This window comes from Rhipicephalus microplus, unplaced genomic scaffold (assembly GCF_043290135.1).
Source record: "Rhipicephalus microplus isolate Deutch F79 unplaced genomic scaffold, USDA_Rmic scaffold_818, whole genome shotgun sequence".
Lineage (NCBI taxonomy): Eukaryota > Metazoa > Arthropoda > Arachnida > Ixodida > Ixodidae > Rhipicephalus > Rhipicephalus microplus.
The window spans coordinates 1,968-29,778 of NW_027465372.1; the positions used below are offsets into that span (position 1 = coordinate 1,968).

At 46.3% G+C, this 27,811-nt stretch overlaps 2 protein-coding genes across 2 annotated transcripts; one reads left to right on the forward strand and one right to left on the reverse strand.

The window, feature by feature from the left end:
• Positions 1–457: 457 nt before the first annotated feature.
• Positions 458–21,206, forward strand: LOC142795714 (tryptase beta-2-like). Its single transcript, XM_075886110.1, has 3 exons — positions 458–596; positions 19,030–19,163; positions 20,881–21,206. The coding sequence occupies exons 1-3, from the start codon at positions 524–526 to the stop codon at positions 21,127–21,129; spliced, it is 456 nt and encodes a 151-aa protein (XP_075742225.1). The 5' UTR covers positions 458–523; the 3' UTR covers positions 21,130–21,206.
• Positions 10,768–12,244, reverse strand: LOC142795713 (uncharacterized). The gene has a single exon (XM_075886109.1). The coding sequence runs from the start codon at positions 12,242–12,244 to the stop codon at positions 10,895–10,897; it is 1,350 nt and encodes a 449-aa protein (XP_075742224.1). The 3' UTR covers positions 10,768–10,894.
• Positions 21,207–27,811: the final 6,605 nt, after the last annotated feature.

The following is a 27,811-nucleotide window of genomic DNA, read 5'->3' on the forward strand; positions in this document are numbered from 1 at the left end:
GGAAGACGCTGTGTTTTTTCTCAGTTGAAACTATAATCTCGTTATGTGAAGTGCAGGGCCGTCGTGACGCAGGTTCTCGGCGGTAATGGCCGGCTGCTGATCCCCGATGTAGTGCATAATTTTTTGTTTGAAGCCTTCGGGACCGGAAAGCTGGACAAGTACTTGATCATTTCAATTTCACTTTTGCATCCATTGTGAAGCTTCTTTTTTCTTGAATTCAACCAACGAAAAAAAATGGTGGGGGACCTTGGATAGTGGTGGTGCGGCCGTGGACTCTGGTTTACTCTGAAAACACTAAGCTCTAGGATCCACAGCGCTAAGAATGCGACAGCAAAAACAAGTGCACCTTGAAAAGAGTCGGCAAGCTTTAGAGTGTTGCAGAACTGAGTGCGAAAGATCTACTTAAGTGTCCCTTCAAGAAAGCGTCTTAGTTCAGTTTATACGTTCTTTCTTTTAATTTATCGTGGTTTCTTTTTCTACAGGTGGAAAAACCATTCGAGTACGGAAATAACGCAAGGCCAATATGCATCCCAACAGCACCAGTGAACATCACAGGCACCGACAACATAGTCGCTGGATGGGATTAATCAGAGAAGGTGATGTCTGTTTCATATATGATTTATATAAACGCTCTTCATTATTTCCATACCCTTGACATTTTCGATGCATCACATATTATACCGGGACATAAAATCAGCAATATGTTTTTTTTTATTTGGGGAAAATACAGTGAAGGCTAATTACTCTGCTTTCGATTAGCTAAGGAAAGCTTTATGCTTGAATACTATTTGTAAACTTAGCCCTTGCTTAATTGTACCTCAAGTGTTACTGAAAAGTAGATTTTGTGATTTCTGTGGCTCCAAACCAAGCTGAGTATACTGTACAGACCTTTTAATTCCTTAATAAAGTTTGTTTCGATCGCGCAGAATCAAAATTTTAAACTGGTGAAAAGCACACACAACTGTAAATATGAGAAAAATAGTCAGCTTATATTGCAATAAAATCTGAGACACAACCTTAATGTCGGAAAAACACTGCTAATTTCTATGAATTTCAAATGCTCATCAGCCTTATGTTGGTAGTGGTCCCGCAGCGTTGTTCTAGTGGGTAAAGTACTCGTCTGCTGACCTCAGATCATGGCATTGAATCCTGGCTGGGGCGGCGGAATTTTTGATGGAGGCGAAAATGCTGTAGGCTCGTATGCTCAGATTTGGCTGCATGTTAAAGAGCTCCAGGTGATCAAAATTTCTGGAGCCCTCCACTATGACATCTCTCATAATCTAAAGTTGGTTTTAGGGCGTAAAATTCAACATATCACTCAATCAATGAACTTTGTTTGTGGTGGTGCTGTTGTGTACACTTCGTTACTCGGTATGGTGAACTTGAGCTGCAGACATTTTCAAAGCTTCCTTTGTTATTGTTCAAGATATGATGCGACACATTCTAGAGATAAGGTGGCCGATAACCTTTAGATGGTCGCTTCTCTTCAATTAGTGCGTATATTTATGACTAGTAAAAATGTCTGCACAGAAATCACACCCAGATGCCTAATAAGCAGGTCATGTAGAACTCAACGCTCGGACCGACCAGGTCGGTACACGTTTTCACTTTTTCAGTCTTTAACAATGCGACAGGTTTTAAGAGAGAACCTCCTTAGGCCCGCACCCCGCCGTCACCGTCGAAGCTGCCTGCTAGATTAATGCGGTACCTGCGCAAAAATAAATGAAACGATCCATGAATTTGAAACCCATGACAAGTGGACCGAGCAAAACAACAGGTGCGTGATACCAGGGTGTGCCCTCGTTTCACGTATCTGCTCTCTCCCCCTCAAACCGACGAACGTGCGAAACCATCGCTTCATCCTGCTGTCTTGTGTCCGGTCCCGCGCGAGCGTGCCGGAGCACGAGCGGAGAGAGACGATACGCACGACAGCTGCTCAGCTAACGAAAAAGGGCCCTCCCACTTTATTCGGGGCAGAATATATACAATCTCAGGGGCGCCGCATGCTAGTGGCAGCCGAACTGAATTACTGAAGGGTGGCGACCTCTACATCTTTCCCCTTGAAGACCAGACGGAAGACGGAGGACGCCAGACACTGCACATCACAAGTTCAGGCGGTTCGGAGGTACAACACGGCGGCCACTACGTGTTCGTGTCACACCATCACTGCGGTAACTGTCTGCAGGGGGCAGTCCAAGGGAATCGGGTGGTTGCACTGTAGTAGTTCGCTGGGGTTCCAGAGGGGGCAGTGTTCGCTGTGGCTCCTGCTCCTCGGACGGCGGTTGTTCCACCCTTGGCGCAGGAGGTACAAAAGGCACTAGGTGACGCCGGTTGCGCTGTAGGACGCCACCCTGCTCGGTTTCCACGACATAACTTCGTGGTCGGCGTGCTGGGCTAAGCACTGTATCTTTGACCTGATCAGGTCGTACCCAGACACACTGGCCTGTTCGGAGCGATGACAGATCTTGAGCTCTGTGATGCCTGTTAAAGTCAGCGGCCTGTTTCTGCTTGTAGGCTGCATCTTTTCTCCTCGCGTCTTTCCTCGACGGCCAGTGAGGACATAACTGGGAGTCCTGTTTCGGCACTTTGGTTCGGAGTTGTCGTCCCATCAAGAGCTGGGCCGGGCTGAAGCCATCGACTCCGGGGGTGTCCCGGTAGCTGAGCAAGGCCAGATGAGGGTCTGTTGCTTTGAGAAACAACTCCTTGATGGTCCTGACCATTCTCTCCGCCTCTCAGTTCGATTGCGCATAGTTCGGGCTGCTGGTGACGTGGTCAAAGCCATAAGATGCCGCCAATGCTGCAAACTCGCGTGAAGAGAACGGTGGACCGTTGTCTGATCTGACTTCTCGCGGAATCCCATGCCGGGCAAAGATGCTTTTGAGAACGTCGATGACTGCCTGAGCCATTGTGCTCCGCAAGGTTACAACTTCGGGGTACCTGGAGTGGTAGTCCACCACCAAGATGAATGTCTGGCTGCGGAGGTGGAACAGGTCTATGCCGACAAGTTCCCAGGGACGTCCAGGTAGGACCGTGGAAACCAGGGGCTTTACAAGGTTCATCCGAGTGGAAGCACATTGCTCGCACTTAGTTACCTGAGAGGTAATGTCTGCCGAAATGCCAGGCCACCAAATGGACTCTCGAGCGAGAGCTTTCGTCCTGTTGATGCCTTGGTGTCCTTCGTGCAACAGCGTCAAAACAGCCGGCCGAAAAGAATGTGGGATGACCATCCTGGCGCCTTTCAGTAGAACACCGTCGCAGACAGAGAGCTCATCTGCTGCTGAGGCATACTGGGAGAGGTGCAGTGGCAGTTTGGACTTATGTGGCCAACCATTCTGGCAGAAGAAGGTGAGGGCTCTGCATTCGCCATCGGACTCTTGTGCTTGTCGCACGTCCTCTGGGCTTAGTGGCAAGGCTTCTGACATGCTGCTGACCACTTGAGCTGCAAACAATTCCACGGTGTCCAGGGGGAGAGACGCCTTTTGGGTGATGCGTGACAAGGTATCTGCCGTAGCTAACAGCTTTCCTGGCACGTGGAGCATTCGGAACTGGTATCGCATGGTCTTTAACCTGAGCCTCTGTATGCGAGGCGGCAGCATGTCCAGCTCCATCTTGCCGAAGAGAGAAACGAGTGGTAGGTGATCTGTCTCAACATCGAAGGTGATGCCGCGGACGAATTCGTCAAACCGTTGGATAGCCCATGTTGTTGCCAATACTTCCTTTTCTGTCTGGCTGTAACGCTGCTCTGTCTCGGTCATTGATCTCGAAACAAACGCAACTGGGCGGCGCTCTCCAGAGGGTTGTGTCTGCAGCAAGACTGCGCCCAGTCCGAATGAGCTTGCGTCAGCCGAAACTGGGGTGGCGTATGATGGATGGTACTTGGCCATGCAACGGTCTGATGTCAGGAGTTCCTTGATTTTCTCGAATGCAGCATTTTGTTCATGCTGCCACACCCAAGTCGCAGACTTGTTTAGAAGTGCTCTGATGGGAGCTATGACCTCCGAGATGCAAGGCAAAAACCGGGCAAGATGGTTCACCATTCCGAGCAGTCGCCGGACACCTGCAATGTCGGTTGGAGCCTCCATGGCTTTGATTGCTTCGACCTTGTCTGGACTTGGCCTGATGCCTTGTGCTAAAACGAGGACTCCTAGGAAGGAGACTTCGGAGACACTAAAACGACACTTGTCTTGGTTCAACGTGATGCCTGCTTCTGCAAGGCGAGAGAGCACCTGGTTCAGTCTGGCATCGTGCTCCTCGCGGGTGCGCTCAAAGACCAGAATGTTGTCTATCATATTGGCGACTTCTTCCTGGCCCTCCAGGATCCTGGCCATCTGTTTTTGGAAGTACTCCGGCGCGGAGGTGATGCCAAAGGGGAGCCGGCAGAAGCAGTATCGGCCAAATGGGGTGATGAACGTTGTGAGCTCTTGGGAGTCTGCAGATAGTTTAACCTGATGAAAACTGGCTGTTGCATCCAGCTTGGAGAAAACTGTTTCGTCGCCAAGGAGGCCAAGGACTTGCTCTACCGTTGGTAGGATGGGGCGTTCCCGAAGGACAACCTTGTTCAGCTGAGTCAAGTCAACGCACAGCCGGTAGGAACCATCGGCTTTCTGTACTACAACGAGACCAGAGCACCACGGGGTTGGGTTGTCGACCCTGCGAATCACGCCTCCTTCCTCCAGTTTGTCAAGCTCGTGACGGACGACCCCGCGTAGCGGGATGGGAATCCAGCGAGGCACACTTAGGGAGAAGGGTACGGCGGCAGGTCTCAGAAGGATAGTGTACTCGTCCTTGAGGGTGCCCAATCCCTGGAAGAGCTCAGCACGCAATGTTGCTTTCGGAGTCTGAAGTTCGTCGAGAAACTTTACAACTTCCAGAGCTTGAAGCGCCGGCAGTCCAAGAAGAGGTACGGTGAGAGACTGGATCACGTACAAGCGCTGAGAGCTCATTTTCCCCTGCCACCGAAGTCTCCCCATGTACGAACCCAGCACGCGCAGCGGCTGACCGCCAGGTCCAGTGAGCAGGCTGTTGACGGGGTCGAGCTTGGCCGGCAATGCAGGGAAGTCGAGCGAGAATGTCTCAAGAAGTGGGCGGGCCTCCGGCCTCATGCAGTACAACAACGAGCGTACCTGCATGTCGCCGGATGCTTGAGTCAGGCCGGAAACGACGGCGTAGTCCTCGTAGCGGCTGAGCCATGCTGGCCAGGTTCCCGGGTTCACAAAGTCGAACGGTGCGGGCGGCTGGAGGTTGAGGCTGAGCTTTTTCGGCGCCACTCCGTCGAGGGCCATCGTCGTGCGGTACAGGCGAGTTCGGGATGAGGGGGCGTTACGCAGCCACTTCTGACACCATGTCTTGTGTCCGGTCCCGCGCGAGCGTGCCGGAGCACGAGCGGAGAGAGACGATACGCACGACAGCTGCTCAGATAACGCAAAAGGGCCCTCCCACTTTGTTCGGGGCAGAATATATACAATCTCAGGGGCGCCACATGCTAGTGGCAGCCGAACTAAATGACTGAAGGGTGGCGACCTCTACACCTGCCATCTGCCCGGTGGTTGATTCGTTGAATAGGCGTGCTCAAGTCGCGCTGTACTCACCACACACACAGTCGCCCAGTTGTTCCTGCCACCGGGGACAGCAGACGCTGTCTCCACCCGCTCACCACCTTACAGCCTTCTTGAAAACCAGCAGCGAGAGCAGGTGCATGGCCGTTTGCGTCCCAATTCTAAGGAGCTTCACTCATCTATTGTAGTCGTACACGTAACTGTTAGCTTTTGTACTGTTTTCAAGCTAGGATTTTATGAATTCACAATTTTGGTGGCAGCGTTGTCGTATGGAAAAATAGGGCACAAATTTTACGGGCGTCATAAAATACGCTCTCCCAGGTGCATCATTATCGAATATTCAATGCTCTCAATACCAAGGGCTTCTGGACAATCAATCATTTCTGTTATGGCAATCTGACTTCTAGCGATGTCACTTGTGCTTTCACGTTGCCACATTTCAGTACTGTCTGGACATGAACGTGATATTCCTGTAGTATCGAAGAAACATGAGCTAGGCTCCGTGCGAACTGCGCAGGTACGTCCTCATGCAAGGCTCGCAAGTGCATCCTTCATTTGGGTATAGCGTACCAGGACAAGGATACAAAAGGGACACACATCAACACATAGCGCAGTGTGTATGTGTCTCTTTTGTGTGCTTTTCGTGGTGCGCTATACCCATATGGAGGATGAAGCCCAACCAACTCGCTCGGCAACGTGCCTTGACCCGCAAGTGACTCGAGCCATTTTGCTTACGTCGCTCACGGAAAATTCGAGAAAGAAACAATAGTTGTTATTCAATGCTGTACACTTTATTGAGGCCTCACCGCTAAAGCAATCGCGTTGCAGCGGACTCGCAGGCTTCTACTCTCGAAGGATAATGTATTGATTCACTCGTGAAAATCTTACATTGTGGCGCAATATCCAGAAGGTCTCAAAACTCTAGGATGCAAGGAAATTTTCTGCAGTAAATAAAAAAGAATAGAAGTAAACTGAAAATCACTTTCTTACTGAAAAATTATGTTTTAAAGAAGTAATAAAACTAGACAACAAACGAGCTAAAACGATATATTGATGTATACTGATGTACCCGTTGTAAACAAAGAAAATCAACCAGGTTAGTAGAAACGCCAACTAAAGTAAACAATTCCAAATACAAACATGTTTGGTAGAAAAAATTCACAGCATTTCACTGAGTGGATGAGAATAAGTGGGGCTAAGCGTTCGTCTGTGTATGTGTCCTCCCACCAATGCATGCATCCATGCGTCCGATAGCGTTCGAAAATGCAGACAGCACGTGAGTAACACCGACGGGACGCGAGCCAAGAAAGCCGAGCGCAAGCGTCTTCAACGCACCCGCCGCTCTGCTTCGTCCATGCCCCACAAACGATCCGCCACGTACGGTGGCTGTCCAGGAGACTGAGAGGGGCACTCGTTCTCTGCGGACCCAGGCACAGCCCGCGCAGCAGCCAATAGGAGAGAAGCGGTACAACGTCATCTACAATATTCTCACTCAGCTGCATTTTATATGTACTTTCATGAGACAGCGCCGTATTTTATACTGTTTGAGACACACTGCCTTTTTTTTACAGCGAAAGCTGTTATGAGATAAAAGCTCGGGTCACGCGCGCAGTATATCTCCGCCGCCGCTGCTGCCACCACCGTCGCCGCTGTCCATAACCACATCACACAAAAGTTTAAAAAAAAACTAGAACGAATGACACAGTGCGGCTTGAACCCGGGTCTGCTGGGTGCCAGCCCAGTGCTATACCACTGAGCCAAGCCAGTTTTTTTATGGTATTTAATTAAGTACTTGGGCAATAAAGACGATATCAAGCGAACAAAAGTACAATCAAATCGCCAAAGTAAGCGCTCAAGCGTTACTCAAAAAACTAAATGGCTAACACAGCGTGAGTTCCTCCCATGAAGAGTTCTTCACATCGTGTTATACAAACAAAAAAGGGGTGAGGTCAAACAGTTATCTAAGACGGAGTACCAGTCCGGTCTAAAGTCTAGCTCGTCGTAGATGTTTTTTAGGTGGATAGCCATTTGAATGAAGTGTGCGCTTGAAGAGGTGGTGGGCTCTGCATTGCGGTCTTGCATTTGTGTCTTCCACAAGCTGTGCAAACCCATGAGGAAAAACATATCATAAGGTACTTCATCAAGTGTTGCTGGCAGAAGATAACGTATTGTGTGAGAATTAATGACGAAACGTTTTTTCAGTGCTCGCTGAAGGACATCCCAAAATAGTATGGCATCTTTGCAGCTAACAAAGCAATGTTCAATCGTTTCCGGCACATCGCATAGACGGCAGTTAACAGACGGAATAAAATACCTTTTCTTTCTAACCATGTGTTTACCGCTAATGTTTCAGAGTGGAGTTTATAGACGAATGTTTTTGAATTTGGTGGAATGTACATTTTGCGCACTCGCTTCAACACATCGTGACCAGGAAGATTGGCGTACAGTGAACGGTACAATGGAGATGGGAAGAGTGTACTCAGTAGGTCCTTATAAAGCACCTTGCGCGTTACTGAGTACAGGTATTCTACAGAGAAGCGAGCTTTAAGGAACTGAACTGCGAGGTAAACTTCCTGCATGAATCCCCACAAGCATGGGCGTTCGGAGAAGTTGGATGAAACAATTAAATCTGGTAAGCAATCAACAAGTGTAACCTGCAAGAAGGAACGGATTACAGGATGGGAATTGTCTCGAAAAAAGAAGAATCGGGACACTATTTGCCATAGATAAAGGTGTTTTAGTCCTAACCTGCCCTCACTAACTGGCTTGAATATATTATCACAACGCATGGGCTCAAAAGTCGAAGACCATATGAAAATAGCGAAAATTCGATGAAAGCGTTGTATATAGAATCTTGCGCAATGAATAAGTTGCAATACATAGTAAAGTTTTGTCGCTAAGAAAGTATTACAAGCTTCAGCTCTCCCAAATATCGAAAGTCGATAGGGCACAAATGTCTGGGCCTGTCGTTCAAGCTTAGGGACACGTTCCTTCCAGTAATGCGCACTGAATCTATATGCATGCAATGGTACACCGAGGTATGTTGGAGGAGTTCTTGTCCAATTAATCCCTGCAAAGTGATTCGGTGTGCTACCCCACAAGCCAAACCACAGTCCTAAACTTTTAGAGGCATTTAAACGAGCTCCTGATACTACGCCAAACTTTTCAATAGTATATACCACATTTTCGACACTTGGTTTATCTGTGCAAAAGAATGCGACATCATCTGCATAAGCCAATACTTTAACCTCACTGCCTAATATTCTAAAGCCATGAATGCAACTCGACTGTATTATGCTTAAGCACAGTGGTTCTAGATAAAGTGCAAATAAAAGAGGTGACATCGGGCATCCCTGTTTTACTGAAGAGCGAATAGAAACTGGCTTGGAGAGTTGACCATTAACTATCAGACGAGTTGAGCATTCAATATAGCATAATTTAACGCCTTTAAGAACAACTTTGCCAACATTAGCTTGTTCGAGAAGAGAAAAAAGGAAGGAATGACGAACACGATCAAAAGCTTTTGCAAGGTCTACCTGTAGCATTGCAAGATGTTCTTGAGAACCATGGCAGTATTGAAGCATTGTTCGAGCGACATGTATATTGGTTTGTATGGATCGTCCTCTGATCCCACATGTCTGATGAGACCCAATGAGGATCGACATAGCAAATTGCAACCTATTTGCTAATACTTTTGCGAAAATTTTGTAGTCCACATTTGACAGCGATATTGGTCTGTAGCCCTCAACGAAGCGAAGTTTTTCCTTGTCAGTTGTTTTCGGTATTAACACAGTGTGACTTTTGCAAAAAGATTGAGGGAGTGTATCCATGTCGTAACTCATCTGAAAAATATTCAGCAATATAGGAGCAAGCGTTTTCTTGAAAGCTTTGTAAAATTCGCCTGAGATGCCATCAGGCCCTGATGTTTTCAATAAAGGCAAGTTGTCGATTGCTTGCTCGATTTCCTGTAGAGTAATGGGCCCATTAATGACTTCACAATCACTGTCCTTCAAGGGGTTCACAAGAGAAACAAAACTAGCCTTGAGGTGAGCGTCAGGATCATCAGAGAGAGAGCTAAATACGCTGTTATAGTACGTTTCGAACGCCAAAGTAATGTCTCCGTTATCTTTTATGAGCACATCGTTAAAGTACAAGTCTGGAATAACTTTAGAAATCGCATGGCGTTGCTCATCAAGTAAAGCTTGGAGCGTCGGTTGCTCAGAATTTAAAGTGCGCTGGTTCCGAGATCTAATACGTGCCCCTTGGTAGCGAGCAGCATCATATCTCTGTAGTTGGCACTTAATATTCTCAATATCTTTGATGTACTTTACCGGCATTTCGCATTCCATCTCATAAAGATTGCAAAGACTTTTAACAAGTATCTTTTCATCATTCTTTCTATAGAAAGACTTAACAGCCCCAATTTCTAAAGCTATAGAGCGAACTTCTTGTTTAAAAAGCTCCCAAGCAGCGAAGATATGAAAACCAATCGAAAAAGATTGCCTCAATGCCATCTGGACGCAATTCATGAATTCCTGATCACAGAGGAGCTTCGCATTCATTTTCCAAAGGGCCCACTGGGGACGGAATTGTTTGTGACGATTTTCGCCAATTTGCGCTATGACAATACAATGGTCTGAGAATGATACAGCTTCGGTGCTGCAGGAAATTTTACAAGATAGGAGTGATGAGGACACGTAAATCCGGTCAAGGCGAGCATGACAGCTGCCTTGTACTCTTGTATATGCTGTTGCCCGATTCGAGACCCCAATGTCAATTAGTCCTGCATTATCTACAATACCGGATAAAAGCTCACCACTCCTGTCTCTCTTTCCAGACGAATTATAACGATCAATAGCTTCACATACGCAGTTGAAATCTCCCATAAGTACCGTGCATCTGTCGACGTCAATTAAATTACGCACTTTTTCAAATAACTCAAGCCGTTTCGGAACATCATTAAACGCATATAGATTGATAATTCTCCATGGCACTCCTTGCAACAAAAAATCACAGCATATATACCTGCCCTCTTCATCAACACTAGTGCACAATGCTGAACAGGGTAGGCTTTTTCTCAGAAACAACCAACAGCCCGCAGATAAACCTTTAGCATGTGAGACACACACATTAAACTGAGACAGAAAAGGCCGCAGGGCCCTCTCGGTCTCTTCCTCGCTCTCGATCTTTGTCTCTTGGATGGCGACAAAGTCGAGACGCTTCCGATTGAGAAGTCTACGGAGTTGTGCTTGTTTCTGCGAAGACCTAAGGCCGCATACGTTCAAGGTGGCAAATATGAGTCGCTCAGACTGCGCCATGGTGACTACCTTCTAATTCGCTTATCGTCCCACTTGATCAGTCCCAAGAGTTGGCGCTGAGGCTTCCCGTGAGCCCCCAGCAGGCCTCCTAGATCGGGATCGGCGACACTTCCCCTTTGGCACGGACTTTCGGCGACGGCGTGACTCCCTAGTCACTGACGCTGGGTCACTCCCTTTGCTTGAATCCGAGCTAGATGATGCGCGACGTTTCAGTATTGCTGTATTCGTAGAGATCTGCATATCATCTTCCGACACTGCATCATGATGAAAAAGCTGCTGCGGAGCTGCAGCGCAAGCAGGTGATGAACTTTCTGCGGCATCTAGCCCAGAGTCTCTATCTTGTACTGGTGGTTCTTCGGCATCTTTATGGGTCAGCGCAACAGCACTCTCCAAAGGAACTCCTACTTGTGCTAGGGGTGGTGCGGAGTCGTTTTGGGTATGCTGCTTGCATGATTCACTTGGCTCTTTGCACGCAGAAGTTTCAACTGTGTCAACAGCGAGTGACTTTCTTTCCTCTTCTGGATTCCTTGTGGTAGAGCTTGCAGCATATGACATTGACGGAGTGTCTCCCGTTGCATCCAAAACCTCGGTGGCATCCATAATATGCTCTTGTAGGTTATCATCTGGCTGTTTTGTGTGCTGTCGCAGCTTGTTGGCGTATGTCATAACACAATCTTCGGCCGAATGACCGAAGCGTCGACAGTTGTCACAGCGAGGGGTCCTGCAGTTTCGACGGATGTGTCCAACCTTACTGCACCGAAGGCAAAGTGGTGGGCGGCCATGTATCAGGACGAGGCTTTGCACTCCGCAGACAACAAGAATGTGAGGAATATCCGCAATGCGAACTCCATCAGCAAGGGACAAAACAACATCCCTATTTAGCGTCCGCATTTGTTCCATGTCCGCTACTTTCCAGCTTTCTTGTGATATTGTCTTGACCTTCCCAAAAGCTTGCAGTGCCTCACACACATAGGCGTTCTCCAAGCGCTCAGGAAGCCACATAAGCTTCAACTTCACTTCCGTGGGCTCCGGGTCTATAACGAGGCATCGACGACTTTTGACGAAACATTCGCCTCTTGTGACCAACTTTGTTTTCGTCAGCGTTGACTTGCATGTGACCATCCAAACATGAGACATTTGAAATTGACCTATGGAGCTTATTTCCTTCAAGTCAATGATGTCCCGAAGAGCATCTCTAAAATCTTGAGCCCGGTAGGGGCGACCAGCTAAGTCCGCATGTAGAAAGACAGAGTCCACAACAAGCTTACCGGTGGGAAGGCGAGGAAGTACAACACGATAGTCGTTGCCGCTGGCTGAAGCCTGAGCAGCACCTCGGCCCATGGCCGATAAATCCTTCGAAGCGGAGAACATGAAAAACGCGTCCGTTCAGAACGTCGTCTTCGCCAAGCCAGTGCTTGGGACTTGCTGGTAAACTTTCGTTGGCAGGCTTGATGTCGGGAAAGTGATCGCGTAAATACGAGTTATAAAGCGTTTCAAACACCAAGAAAACAACCAGTCGCACAATGCGAATAGCGCAACGTGTGGGTCGTCCAATACTTCAACCATATACAAAAAGCTTGTTCCTCTTCACATATTAACTTTGTTGCATACTCACTTCTGAAATTATTCTTCATTGTTGTCAGTCCCTGCTTGAAAAAATGGCACGAAATTCCGTGCAAGGGTTTAGCGGATACCACACTTCTCAGAAGATTGACAAAAAAAAGCATAGCGAATGCTGGCCTCCTACCCAAAAATTTTTATTATTAATGCCGTAGTGGGTATAAAGCAAGTGTGCTTGCAGCGGTTACTTTATGAGTGTTTATAAAAGTTCTATAAGGCCACTTTTCTAGCTTTCTCTGTGACTGTGCTGCGCCTTCCATGTCGCCCTGGCGCTTTTTTCTCTCTCGTCTCTTCTTTTCTCGGTTACGCGTGACGCATGAGAGGAGCTTTGCCCCTAAAACAGTGGAACTGAAAAATGGAAAACTCTTACACTGGATCATCCTACCTGTGTATTAATAGCAGGGACTCAAAAAAGTTTTAAGAAAGATAATAAAGTGGGATGTCTGCGAGTTTAGACGCATATACTTGAGGGAACTGATAGATATATTTCTTTATTTATTATTTGTTTATCACTTACAGGTGACACGCATTTCGAGCAGGGAGGGCAATATATTAATAGAACAGTGAAAGTGTAGAAAATAAAAAGAACAAGCGAAACAAGAACAGTATTACAGAAATAGAGTAAAAAATGTGTTTCGGGAAACTATATACAATATTACAGAAATAGAGTGAAAAACATGTTTGGCGAAGCTATATGCAAGCTTAAATAATATTTAGCACTATAGAGTCGATTCGATTACACAATTTCGTTTGGTTATGACATGAGAGAAAAAAGAATTCTCAAATGTTTCGTTCTTGCGAAATACGGTGTCAATACATCTTGCCTACAGTGACGAGTGGTTCGGGTTAAGGAAAGCCATAGATATAGAGATGAATCTAGCGTTAAACTGTTCGTTTGAAGTAGTTTAAGAAATTTCAGTCTCTGCTTTTCTAATTAAGGTATATTAGCATACTAGTTTTACATCAATTGGTGCTTTTTAAGTTTGTGCCTCGATAGGAATAATTTAGAAGGCTGAGGTGCTAGTATTACTTATGAGGTGATGTCATGTTAACGTGTTGTTAAAGGTGGCTCCTAGACACTTGTGTTGGTTTATATCATGCAGGAAGGATGAACCTAATTCATACGTATGAAGCAAAGGTCATTTTTTGTGTGCCATTCGCTATATTAGGCTTTTACCTGTGTTTAGTGTGATTTTCCAGTGCTTGCACCATTCAAGAATTTTATTCGAACTACTATGTAAACTAATTTGGTCACTGACAGAAATATTGTCTTTAAAAAGCATGCAATCGGCAGATATTCAAATCTCGACAACACTTCAACAATGTTAAGAATGTCATTATTATATATATTAAAAAGGAGAAAGCCGAGGACACTACCCTGCGCCAAACCTAATGTGACGGGAAGTGAGTCTCTTTCGCGACTTACAACACAATAAAGCAGATAGAACAGCATAAATTTCCACAGCTTCATCAAAAGTAGTGTGAACGCCAGAAGAATTGCCTCCATATCTAATCCCGATACATTTCGTTGTCAGCTACTCACTCTGTTCACCATGTGACCCTGTTTCTGTATTTTGAGTGCATTGCGTAACGGTGATTTATATTCCCCTTGTCTTTTATTTTTAAAATGTATCCCTCTGTCGCCAAGTTCATATCAACAAGTGCTGTATTCCCTCAAATTTACCTCGCCCTGTATTACCTAAAATGTGATTTCATTTATATATATATATATATAGTTTTTCGTTGTTCTTGCACTGATCCTGCCTGTAAACTGTTCGTTACCTGTCTGTACCATTCCGATTCCTCCCCCCCTTACCCAATGCCCTGTTCTTGGGCCTGTAAGGTCTTTTTTGAATAAAGAATAAAGAAACATCTTTTACTGCTTAATCAAGGTCAACTACCCAAGCAGTCAATTTTTTTCGGGCCGTACACATCCCTATTATAAATGCCATTCCCCGACACTTGTCGTTTGCCGCAGGGGTGGGGAAGCATCGATCGCACCCTTGCCGCAGAATTAAGTGAAGGGAAATTTCTCTTAAAAGTCAAGGCGACCTCATTTTGATGAAACAGCGCGTGGGCGAAATTTCAGACGTTTGCGACAGTCAGATGTACACACTCCAAGGCATATCCCCCATTTTCGCGATAACTACTGCGGATAACTACTGCTGATCACGAGTCTTTCCATAACGCTGTGACGCCCCGTGCAGACATACTGTTCCTGCGTTCCAGCAGGGGGAGTGGAGACGAAGCTGCTGAATATGTGACAACTCAAGCTATAAGCAGCGCTGCGTTTACTTAATGAAACAGCCGTAAGCTGATTCGTTTAGAGGTTTTGTAGAAAACCTTGCATGTGTCCCGCCCCAATTACTCGCAGCAAAATAAGTGAACGAAAGAATGAAAGAACGCACCTGCGTCACATTCGCTCTTTAGTAGATGATCCGTATTTCAGCAATGTCAAGTATGGTGTGCACTAATTACCTGTGCGGTGTAAATTCGAAATAATTCAACATCAAAGCAAACGCCTAAAGTATCCCATCATGGCACAGAAGCAAACCTGTATTTTTCTTCACTATACACACGCCGGCTGAATTCTCGGCCTTTAAATAAAGAGCCTCTCTCTCTACATCTGTCTCTCTCTTTCTTAGCAAGTTTAGTGCGAAAACTGATATACAGAAGTTCGAAGTTATCGTCGTATTTGCTTTGAATGGTACTGCTTGAAAGTCAACTCTATTAACGTGTTTCACGCAGCTAAATATCATCCCTTCAAGCAAAGAATTGTACGTAGCTACGTTGGCGGTCGCCTACGCGAGGCACGTGAACGAGACTTTCATGATATTTAATTTGAAAAAAAAAACAAATCACATTCCACTAAAAAGAACTATGCTTAGCATGCGAAGCACTCCGTCGGGCGACTTAAAGTTCCGTTCATCACGGGCACCGTACCCGACGTTAGCGCGTCCTTGCAAGTGGACCACACCACGAATTCATTGTAGTCTCTGTTGCTGCTACTCCGCCCGGACTCTTGTTGGAGCACGGCACGTGGGTTCGTCACGCGTCTGCAAAATCTCGTCCCCAGACACGCTCACGCGATTGCTCAGAAAGTGTAAACCGAGACGGCACTGCCTCTTACACAGCCACTTACGCAGGCCCGCACAAGCTAGTGTGTTCGCGTCTGCCTTTCCTGGATGAGGGAGACGGGGGGGGGGGGGGGGAGCGTAGAAGAGAAAACAGGGGAAGAGGGCGCGCATGCGGAGTAAGGGTTTCATGCCGCACACCTGACTGAACTTCGCCTTTAGCTACTTCGCATTGTAGCGACGTGACGGCCTCCGACGTACGGGAGCCGTCGTCGCTCGTTCATTGAGAAGACGAAGACGTACAGTCGAGGATGGAAGCGAGAAGCCGAAGTACAGCAGCAGTTGTGGCGTACAGCCAGCCAGAAGCACACTCACGTACTAAGCGCTTCGCGCCATGAGCCATCGGCACTCGTCGTCTTTCTCCTGTCGACTGGCCACCACAAGCGCGGCACTTGATGAGCTCGGCGCCTAGCGTTTTACGCAATTAGAAATTATACTAAAAGAAGTCGAAAAAACATATAAACACAAAGAACATGCACAGCAGTTCCTAGAGCATCTACTGGGAAGTCCGAGTGTCGTCAAAGTGGAAGGCGTAAAGAGGAGGAGGAAAACAACCTTTATTTAAACTGCCAGCACCAGATAGCCCTTATCCCCATTGCACTGGTCAACATTCCTAATCTGGTACGTCAAATGTCGAAGTCGCCATCCAAGCCCGCTGGACCATTGTTCGCTGTTGCTCTACTTTTAAGCTATTCAGCAGGGTCATCTTCCTCTATCGCGGGGTTGGGAATTGGGGCTAACTTTCGGTTCATTTGGCAGGCCGAGATCATATGGTAATTGTTGGCCACTTCACCAAAGTGTGGCACTCCCACTTATTTTGGGGTTATAGTATTTAGGTATGGCAGGACAGAGCTGCGTCTTCGTCTGTGAGCATCGCTGGGCACTCTTCTTCAATTTAGAGCTTCTTCGCTGGTGTGTAATAGAAGTGGCGTTGCTCAATGTAGTAGGTTTTGATTTCTCAGAACCGTATTAAAGATGTTGAACGTTCATGCCTATTAGGGCCACGACACACTTCTAGGGAAATAGGCGCGGGGTCTGCTGCATGTACAGCCTCGTTATTTTGGACACCCCGTTGTCTCGAAGTCATTATAAGCTGCTTTGGAGTGGGATTGCGATATCTGATGCTCTGTTTTATATAATAATATATTGACCAGCAGAGAAACTTCCCCTGTCAGTTAGCTCTCGCAGGCTCTTCGAGAGTCCTTAACTATTTGTTGGGATTTAGAATAGCATACCGTCAATGCGATGGTCACCTCTTCCGCCTCACTTGAGTTTGTGGCTTTGAAAGCGAAACCTGCGTTCTTTGATATATCACTTCCGCCATGTAGTAACCCGTCGGTTACGATCCGGCCACGTCGACGTAATAGACCCTATTAAAGGAGCCAAGCCGTTTTTGAGCACCTCAGCACGTGCTTGCCTGAGGAATCCGACAGTTCTGGGGGGCGGCATTCTCAACCACTCAACAGGCGGGTACCCCAATGGTTGCACCTCACTAGCAGCAGCGAGCAAAGCAGAGGGGCACGTAGAAAATGGTGGTGGTTAAAGTGGTGCGAACGCCGCGGTCGACGTCGCAACAAGCAACGCACGTTATAGCTTCTTGAGTGCCGACAATGGTGCGTCTGTGGACAGCGCAATGCACGATCTGTACAGACGAAGGGCCGTCCACTGCACCTAGGCGTGACTGAGCGCGAGAGAGGTTAATAAAAAAGGAAGTTGTAAAAGGAGGCAATTTTCGACGTCCTGTCGTGGGGGCATGGCTCAGCGCCGGGATGGGACGCTGCCTTTCCTGACTTGATGACTAGACGTCAGCGGTGATGAGGAATGGCTGCCAATACAGCGGATGGTATTGTGCTAAGTATTGAGGTACAGTGCACAGTGGCATTGGCGACAGTGCGCGTGGCATGGCTCCTCACGCAAGTGCGAGCAAATCCTCGCAGGCAGGTCTTGAAAATCTTAGCTGTCACTTTAGACGTAGGAGGAAAAGTTGTGATGAGGCTGGCAGTCTACGAGAACTTGAGTAGCAGGCGCCGGTGTGGTAAGAAACTTGAAGGTGTGCAGTTTGACAGCGGGCCCTGAGTTCATGTTGTGAGTGGCGTCACGGGCTTTCATAGGTGTTGAGACAGCTGCATCAGCTGGCTGGGTGGGGATTGTCGAATCGCCCGGGGCAGATGGTGCAGCTGAGCAAGATTCCGCAGCGATTCCGACGGTGCGTGGAATAGTTGCCGCTACTGAATCCATGGTTGAGAGAGGTGGCAAAACCGGCACGCCGGAGGAAAAAACCATGGACTCCAAGGCTGTGGCTCTCTCAAACGACGGGTCGATGAACGTGGTAGGATGGCTTTCATCGCCGTTGTAGCCACTGATGTTAGCAGGAGATCAGTTTGAGTTTGCCGTGATGCAGCAGGCGTGCAGGTAGATGAAAGAGATTCAAGTACCAGGGTTTCTCTTTTAAAATAAGCAATGTATGATGCCATAATAGCGGAGCACGGCATATTGCAGATCAGCGTAAGGGCGGGAGCTCCAGAAGTGCGTGAAGTGGCGCTTGAGGTCACGCGAAAGATATAGTCTAGTAACTCGTATATGAATTATTGGAGCCAGATGCTGTTGTACTCCAATACCATTGCGAAATTCTTGAACCATGACTCTAGGCGAGATGTCCGAAATGGTGAAGGGGGGAGGGGAGTTGAATAGTGGCTGCGAGGCTAGCGCTGGCTGGAACAAGACTGGCCGGAGCGCCAGTCACTTGCCCGTGTGTCCGTAGTCAACAATTTGTATCGACGTGATGGAATCCGACGTAGATGAGCCGAAGTCACTGGTTTAAATAGCATACGAACACGTACAGTTGAGGACCGAAGCGACATGCCAAAGTAGAGCAGTGGCCATGGCATCCAGCCAGCCAGAATCATAGGAACATTCAAGCGCCTTGCGCTACGAGCCACCGGTGCTCGTCCTCTTTCTCCTGCTGGCTGGCCGCCCCTACCACGGCGCATCTCGACATTGCACTTCTACTCTTCACAGTACGTCTTCGCCTGCTCATTAAACCAGCGATGATGGCTCGTCTACGTCGGACGCCTCACGTCGGTAGAGCATCAAAAACCACCCCATTTTCTCCACGTGAGTGGAGAGGCCGTACCCCCTAGCGGCAGCGTTATAATTTCAGAAATCAATGAAATCATTGCCGTCATCGTGACCACATAAGATTAGGCGCATGATTAGACCATCGTATTATATCTTTCATCGGTCAAACGTGAACCAATCTCCTGAGGTAATGCAATACCACGGTAGGTGCAGTAATCAGGAAGTTCGTTACAGGATTGAATAACTTATTGCTGTGAGCTTTTGCCTGCAATTGTTAAAGTGTAACACGCCACCGATATTTCTTTTGTTTTGACTGATTTGCAGGTGGACCTGGCACGCACTTACTCAAATATACGACTGTCACAGTTCAACCTAACCATATATGTTACGCCGACTACCGCGGGTTCGACAGTCGCGTGATGTATTGCGCCTACAAGACCGCAACCGACTCTTGCCAGGTATGATGCCAAACCTCACTTGAGCAGTTTCGGTATAACAAGCAGCGAAGCCTGCCAAGTGAAACGGGATTTATTTGCGCCGGTGCACAAGCCTCCTTCTGAGGCACTACCAACATCAATAAACTTCGTTTTGAAGTAGTGGAGGTGCTGCGGGTACCCGGATCCAAAAAGGAATATTTTAGATTCGACAGAACATATTCTGTTTTATGTACAAACCATCCTGTAGCCCGGAAAGGAGCTTGTTCTTTCAGGTGTATAACAATGAGACAGAAATTATCAAACATATTCAACACAGAGGTATTAATTTCATTGCCTGTCATATTCCAATGTTCATGACCAAAAAACACAAATATTACAGCTACAAAAAAATAAATTTAGTGTATGATAGGTATGCGTAATAGACAGCAAAATGACATTGTTTGAAATTCGAAGAGCGAGAAAAGTACTGTCGATAAAAGTCTAAATGCACAACAATTTATGACAACTCCTCCATAATAGATGCTACAAAGATGATAGCGCTGAATAACATTGTTTTTAAAACATATTTTTCTTCTTTATTTCTGTAACAGCAATTCCGTTTCTCGCTATTGAACTCCTCAGCAAGCGAAGCTGGTCTTAAACGCTCTCAAATAAATGCTTTCAAATTTCTGCAATGTGCAAATAAATGTCTATGCAAAATATTTGTTTCCTTTTACTAGGTAATTGAAGCATTTTTTTCACAACTAAGAAAATCCGCGTCTAGCTTGCTAGTACAAGCACGCTGTCAGTATGGGCCTTTTCCTTGCAGGTAGTCTTGGCATGGGCTCCGGTGTCCATGAGGCACGTACTATGATTTTTGGTGGCGAAAACGCGACGACACGTACTTACCAAGAGACATATGGTGTCATAATCAGGGAAATGATTCCCCCAAACTCTTCGTCAATTCGATAGATGTACCTAAGCAGGCCTCCGCAATTGCCTGCTGGCGCTCAGTTCGTAATATTGGAGGCAGAATCACCAGTTTTGATTTCCACAATCTTAACTGGAGATGCTGCTACGGTCAGGCAAAAGCTTATTACTGTAAATTGTTGAGAGTTCAGTGGTGTTTTATTGCGGATGATGTGTATGATAGAATTTCACATAAGTGTGTCACATTGAGAAGAATAGCTTAACCATAAGGCATTGAGCCAGGAGCCTTTGCTTTCTTTGTGGATGGTGTGTATGATTGAATTTGACATAAGTATGTCACATTAAGAACAATGGCTTCACCATAAGGCAATGAGCCAGAAGCCTTTGCACATAACCGTACACGAATCTTTATGCTTCTGTAATGTTGCTAAAGTCAGCTGCATTTGTACAAAAAATTCTAGGTAAAAGAACATTTTGGGTATATAAGCATTCTTGGAGTTGTGAGCTTTATGTGAAACATAAAAATGAGATAAAAAAAATTCTAATCTGGGTTCCTGCAGCAAAGACATTGAATAAACTTTTGATGGAGTTGTAATGTCAGAGGTAACGTCCATTACTTCTTTTTCTGTAACGGTAACACGTTACCTTTTTTTGGAGGTAACTTAAAGTGTTAACGCATTCTTCTTTCTTTAATATTTAGTAACGTATTTAGTAGCTTTTTTTTTCGTCAACGCGTACAAAACTGGTGTGCACTTTCATATTCAATGCTATGCCAAATATCCTCCTCGAAAACACGCGTGTCATGAATGCCATACTCTCTCTTCTTCAGGGGGACTCTGGAGGACCCGCCATGTATCGAGTTAGCGGTGGGCACCGCTACGTGGAAGTGGGCATCGTCTCATACGGACACGGCTGCGCAAGAGAAAATGTACCGGGAGTTTACACGCGCGTCGATGTGTTTGCACCCTGGCTAAAGCAGGTAGTGGGCTCCTATGACAGGGCCTACACGACCGCAGTGCCCATGCCGCTGGGACTGTCCACCGTGTCAGAATCACCCCTCTCCATCCAATTTTTGTGAGAAGCTACGCTTTTTTTCTTCGCACTCAGCCTTGATGGGGTACTAATAAAAAAATTGAAACAAAATCACAAAATAAAGGCAAACATTTTTTTTTATTCCGGTGCGAAAAGAACACAGTACACTGAGAAAATTGGACTAGAGGTGTGTCGATACACATGACGGGTGCCCAACGTTTCTTGGGTAGTTCCGGCACATGTGGCAGCATGAACATCACAAAAGTGTTGCACACTGATGACACAATATTATACATTGTTCAACAATGTGTCAATTGTAGAATGTATAAAGTTACTGCATGGAACCAAATCATCAGCCATAACGCAACATATTAAATACAAAAAATAAATTGTATCGCAACCAGTAGTATGTAATGATGGGTTTGCAGTTAGAGAGAACACTTTCGCGTGCATCGTGTCCGAATTTGGCTCATTCCTAGCAGCATTGTGGCGTGTATTTACATATTGCTGCTGCTGATTCACTGTTCGGACTTCTTGTGATTGACTTGTGCCACGCATGAACTATGTTTTTTCATCTACATGCAGTTATATTGTCCCAATGCATCAGGTGCTCATTTGAGTGTTCTTTGTAACTATGAATGGTACTCTAAATATTACTAGCTTACCACATGTATGACCTGCTGGTGAATATTTATTAGAGAAATATCCACTCTGAATTGTGCCAACTGAACCTTGCGGTGGTTTGATGCTACTTAGGAAGTTCTTAGAAGCGCCACCCAGACAACCGAAGCGCGGCAGCCTATGATCTCGATGACAAAAGCAACAGTCCCGCTTAAGCACTTTTCAATGTTTTCCAAAGGGGCGTAGACACATACAATCAGGCTCATGACGCCACTCAAGACTGCGTTTCTATTGGTGCAGGCTTGTGTGCGTCTTCCTTCCAAAAGTGCATTTGACTGTGGTGAATATTTCAGTGAACGATCGTATCTGCTTTCTGTATTCTGTCGAGTCACCATCACTAACGTCAGTCAGTACACGTACTGAGCTGTACTGCTTTTGAAGTGAGACGTGTACACACTATACACGCCACGAGACGGCGCGCCTCCAGAGGAAACATTGCGAAGTGTATAATTGCCTTTTTCTCGTGATATACTGTTGTATAGTTATTCTCTGCTGTGAGAAAGCAAACGGCCATTAGAGCATGAGTGTGCAAACGTACTGACCGGTTACAAATAACGAGGCGATGCAAAACTAGCCAACAGTATGAAACTTGCTGAATCATCACCTAGATTCACCTTTAGTAATGCTTTAAGCAGCTAATGAGCACAGTCGTGAAAATGAAAAAAAAAACGTGGTACCAATTATCTAATAAACAAGGGCATGAAACAAAGGCCACATGCAGTAACTGGCCTAAAAATATTGACAGGCCTCAGTGACTCATTCCTTGATGTCCAGATAAAGTTACCAAATAGTCGGGAACTTTCTAATGTAAACCCTGAAACAATGTAGTTTTTGGACTATGTACAATAATTTTGTCGCCAGCAATAGATTTCACGTTTTTTTCTGCCAATTATTGAGAAGTGGAAAGAAATCCAGCACGTAACACTTTAATTTAACCTTACGCAATGTAATAGCAGCCATCAGGATGACGCCGTTCTCTTGTCAAAAAATCTTGAATATTAGAGCAGCGTGGCCTTTTATCAGATATCGGGGCGAGATATCGGCACCTTCAAGTTAGAACCCCGCGTAAAAATGATTTATTGATATGTAGGCATTAACTTCCCAAAACCACTATATGATTATGAGAGATGCCGTAGTGGAGGGCTTCGAAAATTTCTACCATCTGGGGTTCTTTACCCTCCACCCAAATTGGAGCACAGGGGCCTACAACATTTTTGCCTCCATTTCGCCTCAGCCGGGATTCGATCCCGCGACCTGAGGGTTAACAGCCGAGTACCTTGGCCACAAGACCACCATGGCGGGACCCTGCGTAAGAATGCCAAGCAGTAATGGGCCCAACGAGGATTTGATGATTTTATGAAACTCTCCCAATATTCCAATACTTCCTGGCATTTTCGACATGTGTAAGGGACAATAAAGATTTTATTTCTATATAAATTGAGTAGACCAATATGATACGCCCACCCTACTGCTGAAATTTCGAAGAATAGATTGGTGGGCAAGTTCGTAGGCCGCTATCAAGGAAAGAGCTAAAAACTTGAACAACTGGGTTAACAAACAGCACAACGACGTACTAACAAATGAAATATTTTATTCAAAAGACGCGAGATACATAGATAAAAAAGCACGTGCACGTGAATAAACACTTGACACAGCATACAAGTGCGTATGCAGGTATTCACTGTCTGCACTGTATATTGTTATGAAGGACTTTTTTCCCACCTGTCTCTGGCCTTCAAAATCTAAGAAGCGTCAACAAGCTAACGTGTCATTCTTTTTTTGTACCACGAAAGAATCTTGGTTCCTCAAAAAAACCGGCCTTCAATTAGGATCACGGCAATGCAATGACAGGTTTAATCACACCTTGATGGGCCATCCTTATGCGTCACCTAACTCACAAAGCAGTTCACTACTGTGCCCTCCGTATTTCTTTTGATAACCCACAAGTTCTACCTAAGTTCTTCCCCGCGGAAAGCATCAAGTGAGCACTGTACGTCAGCCCAACCATCTTGAGGTAGTGCAACCCACCATGCAGGTTGGAAATACTGATGAGTCAAACTTGCATGATGAGCCGAACCTTACAGCTCGGCTTTCAAATTTGATAAAAGAATTTCGCTCAAGGGGGCCAGAAGGGCCGCACTAATGCGTTTGTCCCGCAGCCGCTCCGAGCTGCTTAGTGTGTGTACTTTTCTCTTCGAAGGTTTGGGCATGATTCCTTTAATGCTTGTAAGGCACTACTTTCGAAATTGATATGCTCACCTAAAATTCCAGGAACAACGTTTAGGATGAAAGTGTCTTATTAAAATGTTTGTGACTATTTTTGCAAAAGGTGGCATTATGGGTTCCGAGAAAGAAAAAAACATTCTTCATCGATCTATCCTAGAATTATGTATAACAAAAAAGTGAAACGCCACCTTACAGCAGTAGGCCAATGCTTACTCTACATGGATACAAGAGAGTGTATACAAAGTCTCTCGGTCTTTGAAAGCTAAAGAGATGTATCACGTAAATGTATCCATGTGGACGCTTAGCGATACTTCACTATTCCTACGAGTAACGCCTATGAATAATGATTGATTTAACGGAACATGTCCTTGTGATCATGGAAAGCTGTGGTAGTTGTAGTATTTAACGGTGAGAGTGGAATAAAAAAAAATTGGTGTGACAGATAGAGGAGCGCGAATAATTTTGCGCTAAACTTGAGCACGGCATGTTAAAGCTATTGAACGCCGCTGCTTTATTAGAAATGAACGTAACGCGCGTTATTTCTTAGCTTTTAGTCGATCACGATTTTTCGTGTTCCAGGCAAAGCAGGCTAGTTGTTATACCATTGCATAGCTATTTTGTTATGTATAGTTGACATGGGTCAAGGCGACGCTTTCGGCAAGGTGTCCATCGGGCGTTGTGTGAAGGCGTTGACAAAATTGCAATTCATCTATTGAAAACACGCCGAAGAGCTCGCACGCTTTGAAATGACGCGTTGGAGCAAATAAACTGGGATCCGTCTATAATGATTGATTGCTACATTTATTGAGGAACACTCTGAGAGAAAAGCAGTAAATAAAAAAGGCGTGTTTTTTTTGCTGCCAATTCTTTTATATGGGAATGCATTTCTTAGTCGGGCTATGTCAGGCATCCGGCGTTGTCTGTGGCGTCCGCGGCACCTCGTCACCCATAGCAACAGCTGCAGCCGCGCATGCTTACCCTTCTTTCTAGCAACCAGAGAATGTGCTGCGAGAGAGTGTATGAGAGGGTAGGTGCAGTTCTTCGCCGCTCTTCTCTCACCGTTCACTCTCTTTCTGCCCTGCGCCCCACTTTCTAGTCCGCCTGCACCTCACTCTCGACCGTTCGCTGACTGGGCGACTCTCAAGAGCATCCGAAAATGTGCGGTTGAGAAGCCGCTATGAAACGCCAACACCGAGCCGGGAACGCTGTTCGTTTTGTTCACTTTATAGTATTTTTTACCGGGCACGCTATCTACTAGGGCTGAAAACGCATACCGTTTTTTTCGTGACAGAAAAATGACACGTGCAGCGAACGGCACTATTGTCTGCACGGTATAAGAAAAAAAAACATTTTTTTCTAACGCTTGGTTCTCACGCGTGAACCGCCGCAGTCGAATCCTCAGAATTCCCTACTGGGGGGGGGGGGGGGGGCAATTTTTACTTTAAAGTAGGTGACAGCTGGGCCGCCCGGTTCTTTATAGCATATTACACGATGCAGCGATCGCGGATGTTGACACCCATCTGTAGGCTACTTTTTGCGATAAGTCACACGCAAGTGGTTTCTGACCTAAATATTTTCCGTATTTTGAATACAAATTTCAGTTGTCAGTAGGCACTTGTGTTGTTATTTTCTTCGTTTGTTGGTGTTTGTGCACTTTCACCGATTGCTGAAAATATGTTACGCAATCTTCGTTTTCTTTATCAATACCTGCGCTTTTAAGTAAATTCAAAATTGTCATGAATTTATTTGTATTGGTGAAACTTGGGAACAATGTTGTGGTACAAATCTTCGTTTTGTGTCGCAGTATTCATTCGTTCAGACTTGACGTTTGGGTATTCCTGAATGCGAAGCACACGCATCGCATGATCAAACCTCCGCTCCTCTGTAGCGCAAGAAATCACTGTACCTCTCGAGTTCGTATCTCTAATAAGGAATTACGCCTGTAAAAGACAGATACACGTCAAACTCGAATTCGTACAGGTTATGAATATTTTGGCACGACAGTGTTTTATACCGAGCTCCACCATAATTTTACTTATCAATTTTCAGCACGGGCAACACGTTGCTAAAAAGCACGTTAACGGACTAAAAAGAAAGAAACCAGAAGTAAAGCTTCCGCCTAAAATCGGAACACCATACTCTCGGTTCACGGCAGTAGGTGGTCGGTGCTCTACCCAACACGCCACAGATACACACACGAGTTTTAACAAACGAGCCTTATGTCTATCACCAGACAGATTTAGTTGCGCGTCCATAGCAGCCGTCCGTGCCAGCCATTCGCAATGAGAGGCTGCATCCATACGACTGCTGCGGACGCACTACTGAATTGTTTACCGATTCTCTCTAACACTGCCTTATACTTGCAGGGCTAGGCGTGGTTAAGGTCCATAGATAAAACAAGTTTTCATCTAGTGGCCTTAGGCGTAACAGGGTGGTGCCGCCATCTCTGAGCGGTGAAGTGAAGTACCGCGCCATGACGTTTCAAGTGCCAATAAACAGCGATATGAGGACGACGTAGTCAACACGCGTTCACATTATGCTTCGAAGAGCCAGGAAGCGGCAATGGTCTCCGCAATAGGCGCCTTTACATTTGGCTTCGAAAGGAGCAAAGTGGCAAATCTCACAGGAAGTTCACTCCCTTCACCACCTAAGCGACCGAAAAACCACGCCCCGAGGGTCACGCGAATCTATCTGTCCTAGACCAATTTTTCGCCTCGAGATACGCCTTTCCGCTTTATGGCTTTGAATGCACTAGCTCAAAGCACGTGATGTGACTAACCGATCGCAAATTCAACATGGTGGCCGAGACGTCAGTGGTGGCTCGCGTTGGTGCAATTCTAAGCTACCCGTGCAGCAGGACGAAGTTCGTGGCCTCGACAATCACGCGTTCATCGGCAGCCTGGTTTGGATTGCGGTTGCTATAACACTCGAAGTAGAAAAAGGAGCAGCACCAGTGAGTCGGCATGCCCCCACGTGTCTTGGTTTTCACAGCCGGCTTAATCCAACACCAACGCTGCCGGTGCGCACGCTCCGTTTGTTTCTACCGGCGTATCTCCCGAAACAACTTTGAAGAGGTGCAGACTGTTAGCTTTCCGTGCTCTACACGAATAACTTTGATTCGGTACAAAGTTTCGTGCTCTGGAAACGGGCAAAATGGAATGAATTCTCAAAGTAGCGGTGGCATGCATGAGGGACAGAAACAAAAATTTAACGTTTTCGACGCATGGTGTGGCCGCCGCTCTGGCGTTTTCAATTTTGCTTTGTTTGGAATGTGCCAGGAAATCGCTCGCTTAGGTGCTTGAGCAGCCGGAGAACCACGCCACGAGCCCGACGCGGAAAAGATCAGTCCAAGACCTCTTTTTCCGCTATGAAGCAGAATGGCTCTCCGCTTCGTTGAAAGCCGTACTTTAGTTGCACTAGCTTATGAACCAGGTTGTGTGATCAACCAGCCGCGATTTCAACATTGCCCCGCCGCGGTGGTCTAGTGGCTAAGGTACTCGGCTGCTGACCCGCAGGCCGCGGGTTCGAATCCCGGCTGTAGCGGCTGCATTTCCGATGGAGGCGGAAATTTTTTAGGCCCGTGTGCTCAGATTTGGGTGATCGTTAAAGAACCCCAGCTGGTCGAAATTTCCGGAGCCCTCCTCTACGGCGTGTCTCATAATCATATGGTGTTTTTGGGACGTTAAACACCACAAATCAATCATCAATCAAATCTTCGCGGAGACAACAATGCTCCCGAGGCTTCCCACGGTGTTTGAATAGGCATCTTGCACGCTTCATGGAAGTATTTTGCTTGCTTTCTTTTTTTTTGTACCCCTACC